This window comes from Calypte anna, chromosome 3 (assembly GCF_003957555.1).
Source record: "Calypte anna isolate BGI_N300 chromosome 3, bCalAnn1_v1.p, whole genome shotgun sequence".
NCBI classification, from domain to species: domain Eukaryota; kingdom Metazoa; phylum Chordata; class Aves; order Apodiformes; family Trochilidae; genus Calypte; species Calypte anna.
The window spans coordinates 99,711,281-99,738,382 of NC_044246.1; the positions used below are offsets into that span (position 1 = coordinate 99,711,281).

Sequence of the window (27,102 nt, forward strand, 5' to 3'; positions counted from 1 at the left end):
TGAAGAGTGTTTTCTCTGATTGGGTCTTAAGGATTATATGTTACAGATACTGGGCTGTCTAGAATACCAAAATCTGGAAAGCAAGTTTAGTTCAAAAGTGAAAGTGGACAACGAACCTGACTTGGGGTTTTTGCTTGCGTGTTTTGTTCTGTTTTGTTCTCTCCTTAAAAACGCTAAGGAAGCAAAACATTTGCTTTTGTTGAGCAAAAACTGGTTTGTCCAGTTGAGGAACTGCAGAACTCAGACTGCCAGGGAAAATGGGTTAAAAACATCAAAACACTACAGCCTGGAACTATGTTGTCAAAACACAGTTCCAAACAAGGACCAATTCAGTTACTTTGTCTTCAGAAGTGTGGCTTTTTATCACACACTCAGAGTGCACAGGCACACAGTGATTAGCCTTAAAATCTCTACTTTGTCACATGATTATCAGGACCATAAAAGATACTGAAATGTCAATTTGAACAAGTTTTTATTTTATTTCTCAGAGACACTACAGTGCCTGACATTTTACAAAAACTTTAAAAGTTGCTCAATTTCATAGCCATTTAAAAACAGTGAAAAATAACATCTATGGAGGGATCCATCTCAATTGCAAGCAGAAACAGATCCTTTTTCCATTGAGATCTACTTCAGTAATATTATATTCTGCCGAAACATTAGAAACCGAAATCCATCTTAGAAGATAAGCAACAAAACAAAAACGTAACTCTTGTCCATATAGTCTGCAGAAATTCAGTAACAGCAGTAGTCAAATTAATTAGCAAGTAAGATGAATGTTCCATGTCCTTAAAACACTCAGCTTCTCAACGTTCTCCATGGGAAAAAAAAAAATAGATTGACCCAGGTTCTCCCTTGAATGAGCTACTGACAGTGACAGTCTCCACTCCTCCATGTCCATTATGCTCCTGCTCTTCCCAGTTCAGGAATGATCTGCATGAAATCAGCCACCTACAAAGTCTCTTAGAGCCACAACAGCAGCCCTGTAAACATCTGCAATACACAGCAACCAGCAGAAGTAACAGACACTACTTGAAGCCACTACAGCTTTCCAAATAATTCCACTTTCTTTTATTTTAGTAAAACTTCCACGTTAAAATATTTTATCTAACTTCATGGTGGCATCAGCTTCTTTTTAGCTTGTCTAGCATAAAGAATAAAAACTAGTTTGTGATACTCTGCACTGTCATTCCACTTTTTGAGGACTTCAATGAACTATTTATATATATATATATATGAATGATGGACAATAAGCAGTAGAATCAAGAGCATTACTCAGGCACAAGGCAGGTCAAAATGATTAGAAACTACCTATACAGGTAGCACTACCAGTATAGAATACACCACTACAGTTATATAAGCCATGTTTCACAAGCCTTTATTCTTCTTTAACCTATGACATATTAGCTAGAAGTCAAAGTAAACACCAAAATTCCAACAACAGCAAATTACACCAGTACAGCCAAACCAAAATAGCTGCTTCACCTATGAATACATCATTCTGGAATAAAAGGCAGAGATGTGGATGTTTGCATTGGCAAAACATAGCTCAAGCTGCAGAAAACTTTACTTAAAACACACAAGCACAAATAACATTTACCTACATTTGCAGACAACTTGAAATTGCCCAACAGGTCTCTTCTCTTAAATGAGTGCTGATAGACCAGTAATGATAACTAATGATGAATTTAAACACATTCCCAAAAGAAATAAGAAAATTGAAATATCCACACTGAAGAACTGCACCAACATTCTCTGTAAAATAAATACTGTAAAGATGTGCACATTAAGTAAACAGGTTTCCATCTGTAATTTTTCTCCCTTTCCAAGAGAAAAAGCCCCATAGTGTAGACTCCTTCATTCAAAAGCTTGGAAACCAAAACCAAAACAAACTGGACAACTGTTACTCAGGAAAACTGCACATTAGTTAAAATAATAAATGTGAGGAAGACAGGTGGCAATCAAGGCAGCAAAGGATGTACCACAGTGCTTCATTAGGTTAACACAGGAACAGGTAAGCAGGAGATGAAGTAATCATTGAATGGTTTAGTTGGAAGGGACCTTGAAGATAACCTAGTTCCAACCCCCTGCATGGGCAGGGACACCTCCCACTCGAGACCAGGTTGCTCAGAACTTCATCCAACCCAGTCTTCAGCACTTCCAGGGAGGGAACATCCACAGCTTCTCTGCACAACCTGTCCCAGTCTCACCACCTTCACACTGGAGTTTCTTCCTAATGTCTAACCTAAATCTACCCTCTTCTAGCCTAAAACTATTACCCCTTGTCCTACCCTATCACTGCATGCCCTTGTAAAAAATCCCTTCTCAGCTTTGCTCTAGGACCTCCTCAGGTACTAGAAGGCCACTATAAGGTGGCCCCAGAGCGTCCTCTTCTCCAGGATGAACAACTCCAACTCTCTCAGCCTGTCTCCACAGCAGAGGTGCTTCAGCCCTCACACCATTTTTGTGACCCTCCTCTGGACTCTCTCTCTCCAACTCATTCCATGTCCTTCCTGTGTTGGGGGTTCCAGAACTGGACATAGTACTTCACGTGGGGTCTCATGAGAGTGGAGTAGAGGGGGAGAATCACCTCCCTCAACCTGCTGGCCATGCTTCTCTTGATGTGGCCCAGGATATGGTTGGCTTTCTGGGCCATCTCTCAAGCCTCTCTGGATGGCTTCTCTTCCCTCCAGTGTGTCAACCACACCACACAGCTTGGTGTCATCAGCAAACCTGCTGAGGGTGCTCTCAGTTCCACTGTCCATGTCTCCAACAAAGATGTTAAATAACACCAGCCCCAGTACTGATCCCTGAGGAATTCCACTCATCACTGGTCATTTGGACATCAAGCTGTCAACCAATACTCTTTGAGTGCAACTGTGCAGCCAATACTTTATCCACAGAGTGGTCCATCCATTGCATCCATATCTTTCCAATTCAGAGACCAGGATGTCATGTAGGACAGTGCTGAATGCATTGCACAAGACCAGTCGATGATGTCAGTTGTTCCCACCTTGTCCACAGATGCTGTGACCCTATCAAAAAGTGCCACAAAATTTGTCAGGCACAATTTCCCCTTGGTTAAGCCACGTTGGTTGCCACCAACCACCTCCACATTTTCCATGTGCCTTAGCAGAGCCTTCAGGAGGATCTGCTCCATAATCATGCCAGGCACAGATATATGACTGACTGGCCTGTAGCTCCCCAGGTCTCCCTTTTTTCCCTTTTTGAAAATTCAGGCATGTTTTCCCTTTTCCAGTCAGGGAGAATTTCACTGCCATGACTTTTCAAATATGATGGAAAGCAGCTTTGCTATTTCATGCACCAGTTCCCTCTGGAGCCATGGATAGATCTTGCCAGGTCCCATGGACTTGTACAGTTTCAGGTTCTTTAGGTGGTCTTGAACCTCCTCTTACAGTGGGTGGATCTTCCTTCTCCCAGTCCCTGCCTTTGCCTTCTGTAACCTGGATGATGTGACCAGAGCCCTTGCTTGTGAAGAGTGAGACAAAAAACATCAACAAGTATCAGGGCTAATGAATGATAAAGGTGACTCATTCCTTTCAGTTTTCAGAACTCTTGTTTTTGTTTTTAAGCTAGCACTGTACCCAGGAAAAAGCCCACAGAGAGAAAGGACCTGCACAGCCTAGGTAACTCAGATTTATAGAAGTAACACTTTAAAAAAAAACAAAACAAAACAAAACCAATTGTGTCTTGAGTCTTGTCATCTTCTTATGCCTTGTTTATTCTTTACTAGCCTGTTCTTTGGGCACTCCAGTATTTCTTTTCAACATCTCAGAACTGCAGTATTTTTGTAGCAATTTCTGTACTCCATTTTCAATTCAGAAATGGTTTTCACTGTGGTAAACATAGGTCATTAAGTGTTCACACTTACATCACCTTAATTAAATGCCTCAGGATAGGAAAAACAATTAGGCAAAACAAAGCAGATTACTATAGACTGTTCAGGTAAACAGTGTTTATTTTAAATACTTACTGTAGAAACCTCAGCCTGTAATTAAATACTTGAATTTTTCCGCTGCTTCAGAAAAACTTGGGAGAAAATATAACCAGTATGAAAGCAAGCAAGAGTATATCAGAATGAAAATTCACTGCTGCCTCCCTAAAAATTAAAGAATTAAAGAAGCTCTATATTTTCCATTCTCACACCAATACACATGAACCTGAATTAAACAGAGGCCTTTCTCTCTAGATCTAGATCTCTCTACCCCGAAACAGATGGTTCACCCTTTCCAACACTGAAACCAATGTCTGCTTTCTTTTCTCTTCAAATTCTGTTCAATTACAGCTTCCACTCCCTCTTTGAAGACTGTTACTTCCTCTTGCCAATTTTTTTTATCCCAACAGTATCATCCTTCTTTACACATTTTTTATTACAGAATAATTTCAACCAGCAAAACCTGCAGAGTTAATACCTAAACTCTAACACTAAAATCTGGAAAAGGTGTTAGTGCCAAGAGACCAACACACTTCTCACGATATATTCCCTTCTTTCCAGTAGCATGGAAAACACAACTTCTTTTCCCAACTTCTCTTCAGCCACTGCACTCTCCATTTCATGGGAGAACATGCTTTTTTCATTCTGACTGCTGCTAGCAGAAGATAAGGAATGTAGAGGCTAAAGCAGGGGCACAATTTCATTACCCTACCATTCCCTTCAGTGTTTGGATTTTACACACCCATGAATTCCACTTTCATGCATTTTTATTACTTGTTTCCTGGCTCACATCAGGAGAATCAGTAAGGTGCTGCTCTGTATTTCAGGGCTACACGCAAAGGCCTAAGAATCAAAGAGGAAAGAGGAACACATGAAACACTCTTCACCTTATTCCTTTTTATAGTTTCATTATGTTTAAGACCAGTATTAGACCATCTGAATTCTGGACAGCTCTGTAAGACAAACTTTTTGATTTCTAACCCATGTTTAGACAACAAGGTGTTTAATCCAACTGAAACTTTTCAGTCCTCAGGAGGCCACATTAGGTTGCCTTTGACAGAAAACAACAGAAGCTAAGGCACCACTAGTGCCCAAAACCTGTAGAAATAACAGAGGGCTAACTAGGAGACACATCCAGATATTCCCTGCAGGCAAATCAGGCACATGGTGCTTCTCAATAAAATGATTCCCCACACCACTTCCAAGCCTGGCCTCTAACTCCAGCTGTGGCTCATCTCCACAGTATCAAAATAAAGAAAAAAAAAATGCAGCTACATCTTGCCAGTTTTGTGTATACAAAACAAGCATTTAATACATATATATGAAGGGGAAAAAATCTTGCCCACTCTCATTGAAGGCACCAAGGTGAAACACAAATATTCCATATATGTTTTTATGTGGAACTGACTGCATTAGGGACATGCTGAAAGCACCCTGAAACCATCTGCACGATGAAGCATATACGAAAAACTATGCAAAGAAGCCAATGCAGCAGAGTGGCCTGTGACCACCAAATTAAGAAGTTCATACCATTTATACAGTTCACATTTAGAAGGACCTGGATTTTAAGGTCCAGTTTGATTTTAAAAAAAGGTCAAATTAGATTCTTTGAAGTTGGTGGCACTCATGTAGAAAATCATATTTATTCTACACAGATGAGCAAATGTATTCAAATAAAAGCTAAAATTTGAGTGGAAAAATACCCAAGAAAAGTGTGGCAACAACAAGGAATTGTTTTATAGACTTTTGTTTAAAAAGCACTGCTTATCTTTATATCTTGGATTGTAAGTGAAGTGATCACAAGCATACCATCTTACTCAGTCCACACATTTCACACATTTATACTGTTAGCAATTGGAGCCATACTCTTTCTTTCCTTATCTGGGAGTTAATCACTGACATTAGCTTAGTGGATCCAGTTGTTTAGACCACATTTCAGGATCTCGAGATCAATCTCTGAGACAACATGCAAAAAGTTGATGCTCACACATCACTGTAGTCAATCTCCTATCTCCCCTCCTCAGCTATTTGCCTATTACAGTTAACTGTTTCTGTGGCAAATGTAGGGCAGCAATAACCCAAATAAATTTTGCCAATTTTGGGATAAAAATTTTGCTCCCTCTGGTGGAAGCAGTGAATGCCAAGATCATCCTCTGAACTCACCTTACCCCACAGAGACCTAATGCCAGGAAGAAAGTCTTGCTCTCCTCGAAAGAACCATTCTCATCTCACAGCAACTTTAAATGTTGACATACCATCAAGAGTAGTAATTTTTCAATACACAATCAGCAAGATAACATCAGAAATAGAAATGAAGCAAGGTCCAACATGCTATTTGTTGGGTACAAGAAATAACAGAAACAAATATGACACAAATTCAATCACCAAAATCAGAAGACTAGGTGAGAGACCTGTAATACAATCATTCAAGTTGCAACCTTAATGCATTATCCAATATATGATTCTCTAGCAGCCAAGTCTGTATGATAATCCACCCTACACTTCTCTTCAGCTGTCAGGAGCAGGAAGGACATAACTCCTTTGACTTCTTCTCTCCCCTAACAAGACAGAAGGCATACTGCAGTACACAGACATGCATTTGCTCAGTCATTAACTTTAAGGACCCAATGTGTTACAGCTGTAAAAGGGATGCTTCTTTTCCTGAGCTGTTAACAGGTTCTCCAGGAACTGAAATGATGTGGTCTTTATGTGAGGCTTTTCACACCCAAGGAGTGAACTTTTCCCTCCTGTAACAAAATACAAAAGAAAGGTGTGCAAGTTTGCCTTTTCTAATCTACAGAGATAACCACAGGTTCACACCAAGCATCTTTCCTTGCACCAAATGACTGAAAATAACAACAGAAAAATTGGAACATGCAGTCCATCAAAAATGCATTAGCTTTTCAAGAAGCCATTTTGGATAACTTGATGCAAGACAAACTAAGAGCCAAAGGGAAATATAATATAACAGCAAGTTAACACATAATACCTTGCTGGGGCATAAGCACAGGAGTAGAAAACAAGCTCTTCTCCATTCCTATAGCTTACAAATACTCTAGTACCAAAAAGACAGGTCTAGAAACAGCAATCTGTTACAAGGCTTGTTACAAGGCTTCTCTCTTGTACTTAGAGGAGACTGTTGTAAAAAATACGTCAAATGGCCCTGATGGAGCTGTCAACCTCCATCTTTCACACTAGCTTCTAGGGAACACCATTCTTAAACAAGTCCATGCTTCTAGTTCTACCAAGCATCAAGTCAAAAAGTAATCAATTTCTGGAACTGAATCCACACAGAGATGTGGATCTGATTAATTAAATCTTAGAGATAACAGTTTCACCTTTAAGTTTCTACATCCATTTTCTGCCAAACAGGCAAGGTTCTCCTGTCTAGTTGTTTGAACACTGAGAGACAGCACAATAACACGGACACATGCCACCTGAACTTCCCCAGACAGTAAGGCTTAAACGTAAATCACTGCTGCATTATTTTGGATGCAAAGATTACTATCTACTTGTGGTCAAAACTGAAGCATAGAAACAAAATCCATTCATCTCCATCAGTTCCCAGTGCTGGAATCTGGAGTGCCCATTTCAAGCACCTGCTGTTACTGGTATGACTGTAGGCACAGTACAGATTTAAACCAAGTAGTAGAGACAACCTGCTAATCAGAAAACACTTACTCTGCTGTTGTTTGGTTTGTGTTCTGTTTTTTGTTTTTTTTCAAAGCACTGCTGTTTCCATACCAAGTATGAGTATAGTATCCCCAAATGTCATGCATAATCTCTGAGCACACACAGCAGAGTATCTTCACTTTGTTTTTCTTCTCTGCTCTCATTCTCTCCTTTACTATGTTTGATTACAGTCAATACATTCTTTCTGTATTACAAATTTACTATCATGACAGACTCGTAAGCTGAGAGGTTATAAAAATCCAACTTGGACTTAAAAAAAAATAAAATCAGTTATGGATACATTCTCCTCAGTGCAGCATAATTTTATAACTCCAGTCATAACCCATGCTCTTCATACACAAGTGGACCTCTGTTACATACACCCCACTGATGTCTAAACCAAAAATATTAATTATTTCTAACCACTTATAACGAATATTTTAAAGCACGTGCTTAGCCACCATCCACTGTGACTATCCCCAAAAGGTCCAACAGAGCTCAATTAGTAATTTATAAAAGCATCTTGGCTTTATAGAAGCATCTGTTGTGAAACATTCAATACAAGGAAGTTTTCCAGGCTTTAGTAAAAACTAACTTTGAATGTTGTGTGTATGGCATTTTGATGATAATAAAGTAAATTTGGTGGGAGCAAACATCATGAAGCAATTAAATTTATGATGACTGTTATGAGTAGATAATTATACAGCACCAGCATCCTGCAATAAAGAGATGGTCATCTCTTACTTGTTTTATAGTAGCTGTAGAAGCCACATGCCTCATGGAAATAAATACACAGCACCTGTCAGGAAGAGGTTATAGCCTGCACGTACAGGGCACTGAGACACGTGGTAACATCGATCCCGGATGCAGGTATCACTGCAAGTTGTGAGCAGTATCCATTCCATCACAGCAAGCTCAATTTAAACCTGCCTGATTTTGTCAGTTTTCTATGGGATAATTTTTTCATGTGTATCCTTAACCTAAGGTTCCATTCAAAGGAATAGCCGGGGGCATGGAGGTAAAAAAAAAATCAAGTGCATGCAGTTCAGTCACTTCAAAAACTCTTTCATTAGATATGCTCCTTCCCCTGCCTTTCATTTCCATACTTGTCAGGTGTGTTTTCTAACACCAAGCCATCAAAAACTTCCTTTACAATAGCACAGCCTTTTCCTTGATGCGTTTCATGCGTTCATAAATTAATGAAAATTACTATCTTTTATATTAATTTTATATTTATATTATATTAAGAATTTCTCATATGAAGTTTCCTGGGTGCTACAATATTTATAGGTGGAGTTACTGAAGGTTACTGATGTATTCACAAACTACAGATATTCTGTAGTTTTAGGTCTACACCTCTGCCCCCATAAACAAAGGTTCTGTCCAACTTCAGTCATTAAGCACCGCAAGCCTGTTTCCCCATCTTGTCATTTTCTGATCTTTTGTGCAGACGACACAATTAATTAACACCCTTCAAGCATTTCTCTGTCACCGGAACAAAAGACGCCACATTAACGCTGTTCCTACAAAGTGCATCAGATTCCCGCAGCACCGTGTGCGGCCACACACCACCCTTTAACGCTTCGTTTAAAATCCACCGGCGGCCGCACGTACCCACGGCCACGCCGCTCTGCCTGTGCAGTGACCACACGGCCTTTCGCACCGCCGAGCCGATACCGGCCCCGCTCCCAGCTGCGGATCCACATCTGGGATCCGGGGGATCCCCACAAGTTGGCGATGCCGCCGCCGCCGCGAGGGCGGGGCACGCGCACCGGGAGCGGCGGGCGCGGGGCGGGCGGGCGGAGGCGCGAGCGCACCTGCACGCGGAGCGTGGCCGCCGCTCCCCGCCCCGGCGCCCCCCCGCGGGCCGCGGCCGCGCCCCCCTGCCCGCCTCCCGCCTCTCCCCTCACCCGCGGCTGCCCGACAGGAACGGCCGCGGCCGCCACCGCCCCGCCGGGCGCTACCCTTCCCCCGGCCCCCCGCCCGGCAGAGGCGGGGAGGATGGAGGAGCCGCCGGGGGGATGGGGCGGAGCGGGACAGAGCGGAGCGGGGGCGCTCGCCCGGCGCGGCGGCGGCGCCGCCCCTCCCCGGCGAGCCCCCGGGAGGCAGCGGCGGGGCATCCTCACCTGGTCGACGGGCAGCCGCACGGCGTTGCTGAGGGGCTGGAGCAGCGTGGAGCCGGTGGTGCTGGTGGCCATGGCGAAGGCGCCTCCTCCCGCGCCGGGTGACGAGGAGGCCGGCGGAACCGCTCCCCTCCCGGGCTCCCGCGGCGGCGGCAACAACGGCGGCGCGAACAGCCCCAGCCCCGCACAGCGCCGTGACAACAAGGGGCCGGCGCGGCCCCGCCGCTGAATGGCAGCGCCAGCGGCCAACCCGAGCGCGGCCCCGCCGCGGAGTGACGGGTGGGCTGGCCCAATCCCCGCCCCTCGGCGGGGTGGGCGGAACGAGGCCGCTCCCCTCCGGCGGACGCCAGCGGCCGCGGCCGAGTGCGGGGTGCGGGAGGGGGAGGATGGAGCCCGGGTGGGCGGAGGTCGGTGAGGCAAATGATAGGGCGGGGGGCGGCCCGGCAAGGTCCTGCAGCGGGCGCTCTGCGCTGAGGGCGAGCAGAAGCTGCGCGCAGGTACCGCGCAGGGCTTGGGCGCGGCCTCGCCCCACCCCAGGCGGCGCTGCGGGGCGGCGCGGGGCAGGGGCTTCGCCGCGCGAAGCTCCGCACTTGGGCGCGGAGGGGAAATGGCTCCTTCCTGCGCGGGGTAAGGGAGCGAGGGCAGCCTGGCAGGGGAGGTCCCCGAGGAAGCGGGGTGCCAGCCGCGGCATTCGGCCCAGGTGGGTGCTGCGGGGTGTCTGTCGCTAAGGGTAGCGCGAAGCCAGGTGGCCGCAGGCCTGTGTTGAGGTAAAGAAGAGGTCGGTCCCGCCTGCAGCTCCTGACCATCTCACCTCCGCCAGAGCCGGCGCGGAGACAGCTCAGCGCTCAGCAGCTGCGTAGGCAGCGGTAGATGAGTGATGGACACACACAGGGTGTGCGGGTGGCCTGCACCCTGAGGAAATTGCAAAAAATTAGTAAAAAAACCTTGTTCCTTCAGCCACCCGTTGACTTAAGGAAGTCTGTCTATCGTGGCTATGAGACACCTTTTTTTTTTTTTTTTAAGTCCTTGTTTCTTAAATACAGAAACCTGAAATGCTACAAGCATGGTACTTATTTAGCTGATTCCACCTAGCAGTCACTTTAAAGAATAAATAAAGTAATGGATTGGGATGTTGCACAACTCTTTCACCTGTCCAGTCAACACTATCTAATGCCAAAGAGTGAAGTCGTAGGTGAGGGCTTCATATTAGGATGTGCAGCAAACTACCAGATGAGCTTGTGCAGTAGGATAGGTAGTAAATCATTCTGGTTTAGTGCCCTGCCTATCTATTTTACATTGCAGCTTTCTGTAGAGTTTTTTCTTATGAAATTTACTAAACTTAATTGTGGGTTATTCCTTTCTTTTTATTAAATATTTTTTAAATTAATATTTTACCTTCAACACAGAAAAATTCACCATTTTATGTACGTGAAGGATGAAATGCTTTGTCCAGTATCATGCTTAAAGTCTGCATGTGGCAGGAGTAGCGGCTAGGGACAGTGATTTACATAGCCATTTAAGTTCATGGTTAATGCTAATTGATAGTAGCAGGAAAACTGAGGTAAGTGTAATTATCTGAAAACATCTGTTGCTTCTGTTACTGAATTGCAGACCACGCTGTACTTACATTTTGGCTTGTGGTAAAGTCTTTTGTCTGCATTTAAAGAGACTGACTAATAGGTACAAATAAGTGGTTTTCTTCACTGCGTGACAGGCAATTAGAATTGTGGTAGCATCTGTAGCTTCTGAGGCAAGAGCATGATGTTTTTGTAGTAAAGCAAAGAATGCTGCTTTTGGAAAGAGGAAAAAAACAAAACAAAACCTTACTTTTCCCAAATAATTCTGAATCAGTCCCTTAAATATAAACCTGCAAATTATATATACGTGTGAGTAACTTCAGAGGAGTGCAGTGCCACCTGGCTCAGTACAGTCTGCGTTAAAATACACAGATATGTATAAAGACTGAGCTCATTTTACCTGATTTTTCTTTTAGTAAGGAGACATATACCTACTCCCAAATCTTTGGAAATCTTAACCTAAACATTCTCGAATTAAGCCACAAAAGAGCTGCTTTAGAAAAGGCTGATAACTAATTCTGAATCATACTCTAGTCACAGGAAATTGTTCTGGTATAACTATATAAATCCATGGAGGTGGTGTTACTGTGACTTTCATGAAATACAGCAAATAATTGACCTACTGAATGAACTCCTTACTTTTAATTAACAAAATGTCTGAGAACAAGCTCATGATATTGACAGCATAAATGTCAGTCGGATTTAAAACATAGCCCTTAATTTTCTCATAAGTTCTGTTTTTAATGCATGTGTTCTTCCAATGGTTAGAAAATCCAAAAATATGCTTTCTTGCATGACTCCTAGAATCTTAGGATTAAAAGTTACATTTAACATTTAACAATGCTGAAAATCACAGTATTGTTATAAATAGTTGGCATCTATGACATTAAGTTTCATAATTATATCTTTCACAAGTTTCCACTGGAGAAATGCAGTGTTTTGGGAAGATGTTATTGTGCTCTTACTTGGGAAGGTATGAGCTGGAGAAGACAATGTCAAAGAAATACATCTTGAAATAAGTCACAACATAGTAGTGACAGGACTGATTGGTTACATGAAAGAGCAAAAGGGGTCCTGCCCCACAGTGCTTAAAATTTGTTTGCAGTTAAAAGTGAAGCATTCAAATGTTGGTCGAGAAGAAAGTAACAGGAATATAAGGAAAATAACTTCTTCCAGAGAAAAAGTAGCTTTTCTTTGATGTCTGCTTTAAAATGCATCATAGGGGCTTTCATGGACACTGCAGTTAAAGAAGGTCTTCTGCTTCTCTCTTTTTTTTTTTTTTTTTTTTTTTTTTTCATTACAAATGTTTTTCAGAGAACTTCTGCCCATGTTAAAACACTGTTTGGGAAGATGAAGCATTGGCTGACAAGAGGTAGCGTTCAGCATCAGATTGACAAGGTAACAGTGCAGTTAGTGGAAGTGAAATGATGCTGTGAAAAAGAAGGCTGGAGAGTGGTAGAAAGAAGCTAATACACCTAGAGCAGTGAACCTATAAAACATCATGTAAATGTCACAGTTCTCAGTAAACATTACTTACTTTCCTACTGGTTTAAATATATGCATGTAGGTGAATAAGAAGTGTTACTTCTGCAAGGAGATTCTTACCACCAAAGCCTGTCAGTCAAAATGCAGGAGGATGTGTTGATTTAAATAATCCCTGGAGACTGGCTTAGCATAGCATGAACTACTTCTGATGTTCTGCAATCAGGTTTTTATGGTCCCATCAGTCCTCGTAGTTCTTAGTTCAAGAATAATCACAAAGGCATCTCTCAGCCCTACAGAGATTACTTAATCTGTCAGAGTGATGTAACAAGCACTAGAGGTTTCCTGTAAACTTTGTTTATTTGAATAACAATTTAAGATGTTCAAGCCTTTACAATACCAGACTTCCCATAATGACATTATCCAGTAAAGAACAAAAGGAGAAGAGTGGTGGCAGAGGACAGAAAGGGACAGTGGAACAAAGTTGCTATGTGCACCACAGCATAAAGTTCTCCTTCCTCTATTTGTCTGATAAGGTCATTCTGGGAACACATTTCACTGTCAGAAAATAGGACCAATTATTGAAACTCCTTTTTTGGCAAAATAAACGAAGAAGAAAATGGGTTTCAGTATTAGCTATGGAAATGTGATCAGTTTTCCACCATAATGTCTTATCTTAGCATTACCTGGATGACTTTGCTTAGCTGAAAATATTTGAGACTTCATTCTGAAGAGAAGAATATTTGTGCAAAAGCTGATGCCAGTAAAACTAAATAACTGTTCATAAAAAACTGCTATTTAGATGTTGTCTTTGTTTCAGCCTTTCTCCAGAGCAGTCTTTTGCCATCCCTTCAAATACTGTGTACAGCACAATAAGCCTCACATGCATCAGTGTTTTTTTAAACTAATATAATCTTTAATTAGCCAGTTCTGCCATAGTAGTAATTTAGTGCCCAGCATGATTCCTATTAATATTAGTAAGAATTCTTCACAATAATACTGTTGATTGCAAGCTCTGTTAACAATTTTTTGGCTATCTACTTAGTGGGAAAAGTATAACACCTTTTTACTATCTAGCTACAAGATAGCTAAAATCTCCCTTTGGCATTTTTAGCAGAACATTTTGGGTTTATTTTTTTTTGTTTGGTCTTAAGAGTGCTCTGAGAGGGAGCAAGCTTCTTTGGTTTTAAGTTTCTGTCATACAGTTGATTTGGCCCAACTTTCTTCCTTTTGAGTGTTTAAGTTTTGTAAATTCTGTGATGGGGTAATGCATCAGTGTCTCTTGGAAACATAGACTCATGTTCAGCTCAGACAATTTGGGTTTTCAATTCTAACAGGAAGTCTGTAAACAAAATCAGGCAGAGCTGAAGAAGAAGGACGAGTGAACTCACTTTACTGCTCAGCTCCGAATATCAACTCTCAAGTACAGATCTTAGAAATTATAATTTCCTTGCTAAAGGAACTTTCTGCAAGGACAAACCAACTGACTTCAGCAAGAAGTTACTCAATAAATGAGCAAGTCACCTTTTCAGAGCAAATTCTACTCTGAAAATCTTATCAGGAAATAGTATAAACTCAGAGTGTACAGCATTTCAAAGTAGTAACTAGTGCCATGTGCAGTTGGGGTATTGTCACTGATGATCAAAAAGTTTGTGGAATAGAAGCTCTTTCAGAACTGAAAAAAAGCAATGAATTTCAATGCTAAGTGATGAGTTTAAGGACAGTTGGTTTTATTTTAATTCTGGTATTTACCAGACTGGGAAATACAGTGGATGGAAGAGGCTAATGATAACCTTGAAAGGAGCCTACTACTACAAAATAATGAAGAACTGTCAAGTCTGCCTTTTTTTTTTTGATTTAACTATTAAAGAAAAGCACATTCATATTAAACATGTAAGACTAAATGTATGGTAAAAACACAGTCTCCTGTCTGACCATAATAGCAGGGCATGGAAATTAACAGTTTTCTCATGTTTCTGGGCCATTATTGTATTGTGTCTCCTGGGCTGAAAGGGCAGACCTGACTTTTCTTGGTATCTAATGTTACAGGTTCTCAAACTGATCCTTGCTACTTAGAGGGCTCAGTTCCCAAGGTTCCTCCCACTTGCCCTAGGTGAATGCAACAAGATAGGACTAAAACTCTTCTTTAGGTGGATTTTGTTTCTGAAATAATAACACAGCTTATTCATCCCAGAGTTGCTTAAGAGTTGCTTTTAATGTAAACTTCCAGAGTAAGTTAAAGTAAATAACAATGCAATTTAAAAATAAGCTAATCAAATAAATTTTCTTTTCAGTTGCTTCAGGTTCACAGTTAACTTAAGGGAGAGAAAGGGAGGACTGTGGAATTGAGAAAGGGAGGACTGTGGAATTTTCTTTTTCTGTCCCCCAGGACTGATGCGCCCTAAATAGCTTTCTCAGTCCATATGGTCATTGCTGCTTCCTTCAGGATGAATTATCATGTTCAATGCTGATTGTACTTCTCTTCAATAAGAAGTAGGAATTTTTCCTTGAGGGTTTTCTTGGGTAAGTCCTTGTGCCTTCGTTCCAGTTTAAATTACCCTCCTATTTTTGCAACATTTTGTAAATTTTTATCTTAAGACTTCTTTAGTGTCCTTACATCTTATTATCTTTATTGTCTGCCATTCATTTTAAAATCCATATAAAAATTGCACACATCAACACTAGAAAAGATAAGGTTGATCCTCTTTGCCATCCAGTAAGTCCTGCTGGACTGTTTAGCCACCCAAACTGGTGGTGTGTGGAAAGGAGGTACTCAGGATGTTAGACCTGTCACAGCCCAGTGCCATTGGACTTGTCAGTGGGTCAGAGCTTGAATGTTTCCATAATTGTCCCAGGACAAACCTGCTTCCCCAGTGCCTTTCTCTTGCTGTGTACAGCAAGCAAGAAACTGTCACTGTCTGTTCTAGTGCTTTTAAGAGCAGTGGCACAGAGAAAGAATTGCTCAGCTCAGAGATTTAGAGACCTGGGATGAAATGGATCTAGAGCCTCAGGTGTAAAAATACTTCCATGAGATTTAATTTCATTAGTTGCATCTTAACTTGATGTCCCCCATGGTAAGCGTCATTCTGCAAGCATGTGAACATTGTTCAAACACAAACTTAGGAGATAATACTCATGATAACATAGTCCTCCCCACAACACACCCAAAGGTTGAATGAGTAATATTCTGGGAACAGCAGCCAAAGGTGCATATTAGTATTCATGTTTCTCAGGGTAATTTCAAGTCAAATAGAAGCTCTGATACATGTTCCATTTATAGGTGGTGTTACTTGAGTAAGTAAAGCCATGAATTTGTTCAACCACTCAGTCAAGCAACAGTCTCTGAATGTGTACTCTGTGAACTTGAAATGCTCTAGGATATAAATTTCTTTTTCAGAAAGCCAATCTACGAAATTGAAGAAGCATTTTAGTAGATTGAGTATACTAATCAATATATATAAATTCTTTTTTTTTCCTTGTCAGTTCAGTTAAATTACTATCACATTAGATATATTTGGCCTGCTGTATTTTATAGTGCTTCATTCTTATGACCCCCTAAACTGTATTTAAGAGCAGAGTTTGGCTTTTATGTCCTCCATGATTTTTTAAATTGATATTTATGGTAATAGTAAATTTAACATGTTTCTAAACTGCTTCAAATGGGGAGGGAAGGATATTTAGGGCCATGAAAGATTAAACAGCCTGAGTGAACAGGCAGTATTCCATCTCTTGCTTGAAGTTGATGAAGCACCTTGATCAATTCTATGTAGATGAGGATATACCTTTAAGTATGAAAAAAACCTGTTCATAACATCAGCTTGCTGTACTCTGTGATGGAGGTCAGAAAAGTCCTGTTTCATAATGTTTTGTCTACATCCTTGTTACAGAGAGCAAATCTTTCTAACGTTGCTGTTTGTTTTGTTTCATCCTGCTCCAAGGCTGTTCTTTTTATTCACAAATTATGGTAAAAGGAATTGTGAATACTAAAGATTTCGTAGGAGCATTGGGTATCTCTTTGTCTTGTCTTTGTCTTTAAATGTGAAGTACAACTACTACAAAATTAAGAGAATAATAAAGAGTTTAACAGTTCCTCTTTTTCTTCTAAAATGTACAACATTAAAGTGAAAATCTGGTAACAATTTAAAAAATTAAAAGTATTATTCTGTGGATAGCAATACCAGAAAATAAAAGCCATTTTAAAAGTATTGAAAGGTGATTTTTGCACCTTTTTGAAAGATGCTTGAGAGAGAGGCTGCTAGACCACTGATGTGATTCCCTAGCACTGTAAAGTTGCTGCATTTCTTCCCAACTGTACCCGGTTCTATTAGAGAGTTATTGTGTCACAGTGGAGAAACCCAAGGTGGGGATCCCGCAGGATGTAGCAGGATGTGGCATTACAGGGGACCCGGGAAGCTGAACAGAGCCCTCTGCCTCCAACACCCAAGTTCATACCATGAGCCGTGTGGTTGATGTTCTCGGGGCTCCACTCCCCACTGTTTTAAACAGGAAGCTCTTCCAGGATCGCTTCAGCTAAGGCCACTTCCCTAACCATACAATAACAGGAATTTTATCAGAAACTTAAAAAAATTCAGTTCTGGAAGGCATGAAGATGATTTCTTTCATTCTTGCATTATCTCCAGTATTTGGGTATAAAAGTTACAGATTTTGTTTGAAAAAAAGAAGAAATGCTTTGCTCATACTATTTTTACAAGGAGGAATCTGGCTTTTGTTATGATTGTTAAAATATTTTTCCAGTTTTGTGAGAGATCTGTCATTCTTCTTTCTTTCTTTCTCTAAACTAGATTTATGGTGCAAATATCACTATATGATTCTGCAGGAAAATGCCCTCTGCTACTTCAAATGTTTTTTAGCTTTTGATATCCATATGTTGTTCACCACTAAGAGTTTTAAACAGGTATTGTTATGGTGCAGGTTGCTCAAGAGGCAGCCCTCAGTTACTGTCTGTATTGATTTGGTACTTCTAATACAGATGTAAGAAATTCTATAGCTAAATAAAACTGAATAGTTTGTAGTGCAGAAATAAATTATTTGCCTTGGTTTTTACTGGTCAGATTTGCTTCCAAGCATTGCCAGGCTGTGAAGATCAGTGGAAAAGTCTGGATCTCTGAAGTCTTAACCTCAGTAGAGGAGCATCAAGTGAGGAAACATTTAAACAAATAGAGCATGCACAAATCTGTAGGACTTACTGGGATTCATCCATGCATGCAGGGCTGCTCTCAGTTATATGAGGAAGGTGATGGCACTTGGAAGAGGTTCCAGGGGACTGTAAGGAAGCAAGTGTCCCACTTGGCTTCTGGAGGTCAGGACGGAGAATCCAGGGAGCTACTGGCTTTGTGGATCAGGGGAGAGCAGTGCATGTTGCTTACCTTGACTTTAGCAAGGCTTTCAACATTGTCTTCCAGAGCATCTACATAGACAAACTAATAGACTAGATAAATGAACACTAAGGAGGACTGAAAACTGACTGAGCAGTTGGTCACAAAGTCCAGCTGGAGGCCAGTCACCAATGCAGTAAGGGTTGGTACTGGGGGCAGTGCTATTTAACCTCTTCATTATGAACCTGGATGATGGGGACAGAGTGCACCATCAGCAAGTTTGCAGACAATACAAAGTTGAGAGGGGTGGTTGATAGACCAGATGGATCTACTGCCACTCAGAGGGACTTAGGCTGCAGAAAACAGCCAATTCCTGCGCATGAACCTTATCATAGAATCATGGAATTTTCAGGGTTGGAAGGGACCTTTAAGATCATATAGTTCCAACCCCGCTGCCATGGGCAGGGACACCTCCCACAAGTTCAACAAAAGGAAATGCCAAGTCCTGTGATAAGTGAGGATTAACCCCATGCACCACTGAAGCCTGGAAAGCAGCTTTTTAGAAAAGGAGCAAGGTATCCTGATGATCAATATTTTGACCATGAGCCAGCACTGTGTACTTACAGAAAAGAAGGCCAACAATACCCTGGGCATTGCCAGCAGGTCAAGGAAAGTGATTTTTCCTTTCTAGTGGGCACTGGTGAGACCACACCTCAAGTGGTGTGTCCAGTTCCGGGCTCCCCGGGACATGCACGTAGTGGAGAAAGTTCAGTGAAAGGTTACAAAGATAATTAAGAGAATGGAGCATGTGTCATACACAGAGAGGCTGAGAGAGATGAAATTGTTTTGCCTGGAGGTAAAAAGGCTCGTGAAATCTTAGCCAAGTGTGTAAACACCAAAAGGGAGGTAGTAAAGAACCAGCATCTTCTCACTGCTCCCCAGAAAGGACAAGTGGCAATGGACAAAATTGAAAGATGGGAAATTCAACTTAAATGTAAGAAAGAAATTCTTTGCATTGAGTGCAGTCAAACACAGACAGGTTTCCTATAGGAGTTGTGGAGTCTTCAGCCCTGGAGATCCTTGAGACCCCACTGGATAAGGCCCTGCTGTAGCTGACCTGTCTTGGGCCAGGCATCTGAACCAGACAATCTGATGAGGTCACTTCATGTCTTGACTATCACAGTTCTGGGAGTCTGTCAAGTTAGGGTAGTCAGAGAGGTTTGAGATAAACTCCATCATCTACAGATGGAGCATAAGAGCACAAAGAGTCAGGTAAAGCCTCCAGATACGTTGTTAGTCAGGAGTTTCAGTTCAGTAATACAAGGTTTGTGCATAACTGCATAGAAATACATATAAACAGACAAATGCTTGCAGAACAGACTTGAACACTTCCTTTTGGCACTGTATGCTAAATTGCTAATAGATGTCCTCCAGATTGTAATTTCCAATTTTAGAGAGACCTTTGAATGAAAAAATCATTTAAAATCCTTTTCAATTTTTGTTTAAATCTGTTAATTCAAGGAACCTGCTGGGAAACCGTATGATTCAGCCATGCACAGACTTGTGTTTTTACTGTGTGTTTGAGGAACTTCATTAAACTGCTGAGTGCAAGAAATTGAAAGGTGTGGCTTTTATGTGTATGTGCAACAATGTCACTAAATAAAAGAGAAATAGGGTGAGAATGCTTCTCTCCACCTTTTTACTGAATCTTCCTTTAGTAGCTCACATAGACATTCTGTTTTTTTGGAATTATCTGAATGACATGTTTTGGATAGTGGTAGGCATGGCACTTGCATAAATCACTCTTTTTTCCTGTAGTTTATTCCTAGCTGTGGTTATACCTATTCTGGATCAAGTTCCTCTTTTTTTGTTGTTTTGTTTGTTTGTTTGTTTGTTTTTTGTTTGTTTTTTGTTTGGTTTTTTGTTTGTTTTTTGTTTTTTGTTTGTTTGTTTGTTTGTTTTGTTTGTTTTTTGTTTTGGGATTTTTTTGTTGGTTGGTTGGTTTTTTCTTGTTTTGTTTTTTTTCTTTTTTCTTTTTCCTTTTTCTTTCACAATAAGCTCCAATAGTCTCTCTTTGGCCAACTTGCAATTACTCTGTCCAGAACAACTGCAAAGGCTTTCCCTTTTCCTTTCAGAAACAGATGGGTGCTTGTATGTTTGGGAAAGAAGATGGAGGCTGGACCTGTATTTCTCAGCCATCTGCTTCCTTGACAACCTCTTTCTTTAAACTGTATTATGGAAGAGGACTAGCAGGGTCTCCAGTATGATGGTTCTGCATAAAGAAAAAGGCATGATTTCAGCTCTAAAATTTTACACTTAAAGGAGAAAAATGTCATGAAAATCACTGAAATCATTGGTGCTTGACACAGCTATGTAAGTTTAAGAGGGATAAAACTGCATCAGGTAAGAAAAAAAAGTCATCAATTCAGTCTGTGCAATATATGGTTATTTATCTCATTCCACCATTAAACAATTCCACCCATAAATTCTAAAAAAACCTGCCAAAATTTCATATATTCAGTTTTCCAGCTCTATAGAATAGAAGGATATATATAATAGAAGGAAGTTTTATATGAAAAAGCCTGTTGGCTAATGGGCTTGTGTTGAAGGGATTGCAAGGTCTATGATGCTTAACTGCATTGATGTCCCACTTCCTCATATACATCCTTGGGAAAGTTGGGAAGTGCAAAGCTCTTGTTTGTTAGTTTGTTTTTGTCCCACACTGCTTTCTGAAATTTATAGCAGGTTTTGATACCCGTGTGCATGCTGTGCTGCTTGCAACTTCGAGCTGTATTATCCCAGGAGGAGCATTGCTGGTTTCCTACAGAGCCCAATAAAAAAGCCTTTTTCCTTTGGGAAAGAAGTTTATATTTCTTTATTAGGCCAAAGCTAGAGCCTATTTTAATCCTCCAAAGTCAGCACTTTACTGATCCAAACTGATTTTCATGTTTAATGCTGTGGAGCTGTCATGGTTTGAGCCAAACATAGATATCTTTACATCTGCAAGTCCTATTTTGTTTTGGAGGAGCAACAGACACATTGTTCAGAGCACTGTGGCAGCAAGGAGGAGATAAAGCAGGAAGGAAGAAAGGAAGGAAGGAAGCAGTACAGATATGGCAGATCTAATACAGGGTTACAGAGTGGGCATTTCAGAGCAGGAGAATTGTCATTGCCTACATTGTTCCTATTTCTCCCAGCAGGCTGAAGAACAACAATGATTCCAAAACCTCTGCCTGAGCAGCCTGCCTCAAATCTCTAGTTTCTCAGTCAAAAATGGTAAAGACTTGCTGCCCTAGGCTGGTGTTGGCAAGTCAACTATTAGACTCGACAGATAAACCAGAAATATTAGTTGGTATTTAGAATGTTCTGCTTATAGGATACAAATGTCCACTTTCTTGCAGCGTTTGAAAGAGCCAATATAACATCAAAAAGTAGTTTTCCTTTGTCCTGCAGGATTAAGAGGCTGTTGGGAGACATCATAAACACCCATTTGGTTGCAGGCTCCACTTCAACATATTCTGTAATACGTGAGCACTCGTCTCCTTGGACAGCCCAAACCTACTTCCACCTCTATAGCTCTCAGTCACACTTTAGGGGGAACTGAGTTTGTCATCTTCTAACATGGCCTCAAAGCAACCTCACACAAATGCAGATCATTTTGTTCTTCATTGCTCAAAGGTAGCAGAATTCCACAACAATAAAGCAGTCACATAAGCAATGATGACTTAGGCCAAGAGAGGCTAGTGAAAATAATGTTCAGCATGTTTACTTCTCTTTACAGGTAATTTAATAAGTAAATGCCTGCAACCATGTACAATGTTAAGTTGCAAAATACTTTGCATCACATCCTCATTTCTTAACAGGCCATGTGGTCTACATGTGCTTAAGCTTCTAGTGTCTGTGACTGTATTTTCTCACAGATTAAGTTTTTGGCTTGATTAGGCAAGCATTTAATTACTGAGGGGAACAATATGACATGTTAAACAGAGATTTGTTCTGAATTCACAAAGTGTATGAGAAAATGTTTATGGAGTCCTGTCAGATAGCTCAGAAAAAGTAAATGTACTTTTTAACTGTGGGAATGTATGCAAACAAGACAAAATTCAACTTCTGAAATGCTAGGACTGGGGCATGAGTTGTAATTTCTTGCATCTCTTCTTTCTTTGGCATGGAATAAGGATCTCATAAAATCCTCACCTTTGTTTTTTTCATCCTCGGAGAAGCAACAGACTAAAGTTTCACAGGAGTTTGGAATACCTGCCTCTGAACCTGAAGGGGAGCTTGTGAGATGAGGTTCATATGCCTTTGTGTCTGCAAGAGATGTTTTTAGATCCCTGGCAAAAGTCTCTTGTTCCTGTGTGAGAGTTTATTGACCTTCCCCACTGAACCAATCCTCCAAGTGTTTCTGGTCTACCTCCACCAAAGAAGTTATATTTAAAGAATCCTGACAGGGTTTATGATTCCTATATGCCCATGATAACTTTTGCAATTTTTTTTGCCTCCTATTTGGGTACAGAGATGTATTTCGTCCTGGCCTCACCCTGTGGTGAGCATGTGCTCATTCTTCCCTGTGTTTACAGTGTATAGATTGGAAAATACCCAGTCCCTTCAGTATTCTTTTTCAGATAGCAAGACATGGGTTTGCAATGTGAGAATTAATTACTTCTACATCACAGGACCACAGCTGGTAGATTTAATATTATTTTCTAACATTTCACCTATGTGCTCAATGTAGACATTTCTGCTAAAATGCACCCCAGTGACAACACACTACATGGTGGGATGGTGGGGTTTAGTTGTTGCTTTGTTTAAATCACTTTTACAAGCTTAGTAACTTCCAGTGGAAAGTGGTTTGTGTCTCACCTTAATGTAGCTAAACAGATCATTAGAGCTTTAGCCTTGGGCCTGTTTGACTTTCTCAGAGCCTGGGTAACCCAGTGGTGATACAAATATCTTGAGAACCCTGAATGGGCAAGAGAGGACATCTCCAAGGCCAGAGTGGCCTGAGCATTTTCTTCAGGCTTTGCAGGTTTTTTATGGCCTTATGAATACATAGGGCATAGGTTAAATGAGAAATATTCTGAACTATAGGAGCTCACTCAAAAATCATACTATTAATGGACCAAATCCATCACCTAAAATGCTTTCTACCTTAAATTTTAAATTTGGATCTGGAGAGCACTGATCTAAAGCAACTACTTTTTGAATGATACTTGCCAATTACCTTTCCACAAGGACAGCTTATCTGCCACAACAGTGGGAGAAGAAGTGAGTGGCAGGCAGTTCCTCACCAGGATCTTCCATGAGAGAGCTCTAAACTGTGGATGCTCAAACCAACCCTTGCCAAAAAGCATGAGCAGCTTCCTCCTGAAACAGACCAGCAGTACAGACCTCTGATGACTTTTAACATTAAAAAGTGTCACCCACTAAAGCAGCCTCACGATTGGAAAGCTAAATCACAGCCTAACTTTGCTAAAACTTTCCCTTACACTAATTCAGGAGCACTCTGCTTACACACATGGTGATGGTGATCATTAGTAGTGAAGTGCAGGCTGCAGCATTTTGCCCACACACCACAAACTGTCTTCACTTAGGGGTCAAGCCTCTTTTCAAACAAACATTTTTAGTATAAATTAACTGAAGACAAAGATGTTTAAGGAGATGGTTGACTTAACAGTTCTGCAGCACATGACTTTGGGTTGGGTCACTGAGACAGTGCTGGAGAAGCAGCTTTGCCATTCCCATGGGCTCTGAAGCAGCTCTGAAGCAGATCAAAGATGCCTCTCAGTAAAGAAACTGGCCAACAAGTAACCAAGGCAGTTTCTTTGAGGAAAAATACTGGGTTATGTGGTTTCCTTTGCAGATCAATATGCTATACCTGGCTGGAGGCAGCAGTCAAACAAAGTAATGCAGCACAGCTTGTCAGCTGTTTCAGAAAGTTACTTTCCACATAAGTTGGCCATATTTGTCTGCAAGTGCTACAACCATGACAAAACCAGCCTTTTTTTTTTTTTTTTTTTTGCTGTTTGACTATTTATGCACATAATTGCATGTTTAAGAATATTTTAATCTTTGTCTGGCAGTTGCTGAGATCTGTTTCATTCTTTAAAAAAAAAACAACCAACAACAACAACAAAGAACTCTATGGCAATTCAAAGTAATGCAATTGCTCAGTTTATGTATATAAAAGCAGTTCCTATTGGCAGTCACCTATGCAAGTGACAGGCATAAACACATTACTTGGTTTCATCCACAGATCAAACCCAGTCAATCTGTGAGGACAGGATCCTTTCTAACAGCAAGAGTCCCTGCAGCTGTCTATGCAAAAATCTCCTCCCCATTGTATTTCCCTCAAACAGCAACAAAATCAACATTTGCTGTTTTAGGGGTCTCATTCAGAGCACAGCAGGATTGTGCCCAGTGCAGCAAGTCCCTGGATGATTCTTCTAGCATCTGGGTGAACCATTTGTTAAGGAGGTTGCTTCAAATAGTGTGCTTGGACACCTGATCATGTTGGTGTTGGGCTAACACTTCCATGGCCTGCCCTTTTACTCTCCTTCCTTTTTTCTTCTCTGAAAAAGTGATTGGTGAAAAAAAAAAAAAAAAAAGAAAAACCAGGACTGCAGAAAGTTCTGTGCTGAGGGCAATAGAAGCACTTTAGTGGGCTCTGTGCAGCAAAGCCTAGAAGCCAGGCATGTCCAGGCTTGGTTCAGACCACTCAGCTTTCTGGAAGTTAGCGTTGTGTATCTGGTGCTCTCCTCACATGGCTATGTTCAGCCTCCCTCAGAATGGCATTGGTGCAATGCTTAATATATCAGCTGAAGTCATGAGGCCTGTGGTGTCTCTGCTGGGATCTGACCAGGATTTGACTGCACTCTTCCTACTGATGGGCTGCGTGTCAGGACCATGCATGATTTGGGCTGGCAGCCTGCAGCAGCCCACAGTAAAAAAGAGTCTGAAAGCCAAACACAGAGTGGTACAGTATTGCCTCAGTAGTGCAGTGGAATGGAAAAGTTTGCCCAAAAGGCAGAAGAGCAGGAGATTTGGGGATGATGAGGCAGATGGATGGACAGACTTAAATACCAGCAGCTTGTGGTTCTGCAAATGAGCAGGATAAAGTGGGGAGAGCAGCTGAAGCAGGGGTGAAATCTGAGCTCCCTGACTCAGGCTGTGCTCAGGCCACAGAGCAGATTTAGGAGCTCTGAGGGCTTGGACAGAAGGGTGAGGAGGAGCTCAGACCCCAGTCCCTCAGGCATGCAATTCCCAGCCCCTGGCAGCAATTGCTGAGCTGCTGGAGAGCTGTCAGGCAGCTCTGTGACCATTGCCATGTCCAGGACCAGCTCATCATCATCTTTGTCCACAGTTTGCAAGGCCTCAGGCTCTGCCTGCACTTTTCTTGACCTGCTTGCAGCTTTGTTTTACTTTAGGCGTGGTGGTAATTTCTGTTATTGATCAGGTTTATGTATGCAAAGTGTTTTACTTTAGTTTATCTTTGTGATTAACAGTTTTATATAGACAACTCTAACAAAGAGCTGCTCAGAGTAGGAACAGATGTTTACAACTCTGATGGCACGATATCCTGTAGAGCAATCCAGGGCTGGTATGGGTGGTGGAAGTGTCACAAGGTGGAGACAGGCACGAGATGTGGCATTTAGGCTGTCACTGGAGATCTCTCAGCCACAAACAGCTCTGTAGTGGTCAGTTAAAAGAACCTGTAAACCTGGAGCTGGACAAAGCTGGTTTTAGGTGTAACAAAGCAAACAAAGAATTAATATCTCATCTAGGTAAGTGGGACCATGTAGAGTAAATTCAGGTATTACCTGGACCTAACTTTTTCTTTCTTAAATGATCTGTAAGTCCAGGCAATATCTGTTAACATCTAGGCCTGTTGTGTGTTAGCAAACATACATATATGACCCTAAATAGAAAGACTGCTACTACTCCAACATTTTCCCAAATATAAATACACTTCCTGCGTTATTATTCCTTATTTTTCTGTATTAATTAGATACAGAGCAGTGACAATGCTCTGTGAATTAAACTGTGAAGATTTGCATTATACTAACAGTAAATTCTTGCCTTTACTTATACATATAAGGAATTCTTCTTTTTTTGCCCACAAGCAAGATTTTAAACATAACAAAACTGAACACACATTTTCTTTATTTGTATAGCTCTTGTAGTGAGTGGCCCAGGAAGAGAGGCACTGTCCTGAGTGGGCTGTCTGTGGAGCAGCCCAGATCCCTTCTCAAGGTCTGACTGAAAGGGCACCTAGCAGATGCATGTAAGAGGGGAATCAAGTACCTGCTCACCCAGCACGTTTTCACTGTGTGACTACACTCATGATTCCCCTGGATTTTAAGCTTGTGATGCTTTAATCCAACAGATGATCTGATTATGTATTTCTGACACTACCATAAAACCATTGTCCTTAGTATTATTTTTTCTCTTCTTTTTAGTGTTCTGAAATAAATCTCTTGATTCAACACAAGATTTCTCAGAAGCTCAGATTTAAATGCTGATTATTTTTTTGAAGATAAACAATAGTAATTACTAGTAATTGCATGTGTACAGTTCTCACTCAGCATGTGTACAGTTCTCACCACTTTACTTTGTAAAGTACATAAGCACTTTACAAACACTGAAGGAGTCAGTCTTGCTGTGGCAAGAAGATGTAAGTAACCATAAAATTTGGGCACTCAGCATGAAACAAATCTGGTAATACATGTGTGTGATGAAAGCATGAAACAATTCCCACTGATTTACTAAGCCTGTTGACTCACTATGTAAGCAAAAACCCAGTTAAAGGAACCAAGGGGTGGCTGTGTAGGACAGAGGGCAAAGACTGTACAGACTGGCAGAGTTTGCTAGGGTGGAACATTGTAAACACAAGGCAGAAAGCTTGAATTGATATTTATTTCCTCCACTTATTTCTTTTTATGTGGATGCCACATTCC

The 27,102-nt window shown here is 41.2% G+C and overlaps 1 protein-coding gene across 3 annotated transcripts in view; it reads right to left on the reverse strand.

Annotated features, from left to right (window-relative positions):
* Positions 1–27,102, reverse strand: part of MBOAT2 (membrane bound O-acyltransferase domain containing 2) — a 106,640-nt gene that overhangs the window by 72,134 nt on the left and 7,404 nt on the right. Inside the window, exon 1 of one of the 3 annotated variants that reach the window (XM_030447808.1) lies at positions 9,754–9,917. The exons of 1 other annotated variant lie outside the window; for it this stretch is intronic. In XM_030447808.1, the coding sequence (XP_030303668.1) occupies positions 9,754–9,825 (72 nt within the window). In that variant the 5' untranslated portion in view covers positions 9,826–9,917. Of the gene's footprint in view, positions 1–9,753; positions 9,918–27,102 lie in introns of those variants that run through there. One more of the 3 variants, XM_030447809.1, reaches the window with a different exon arrangement.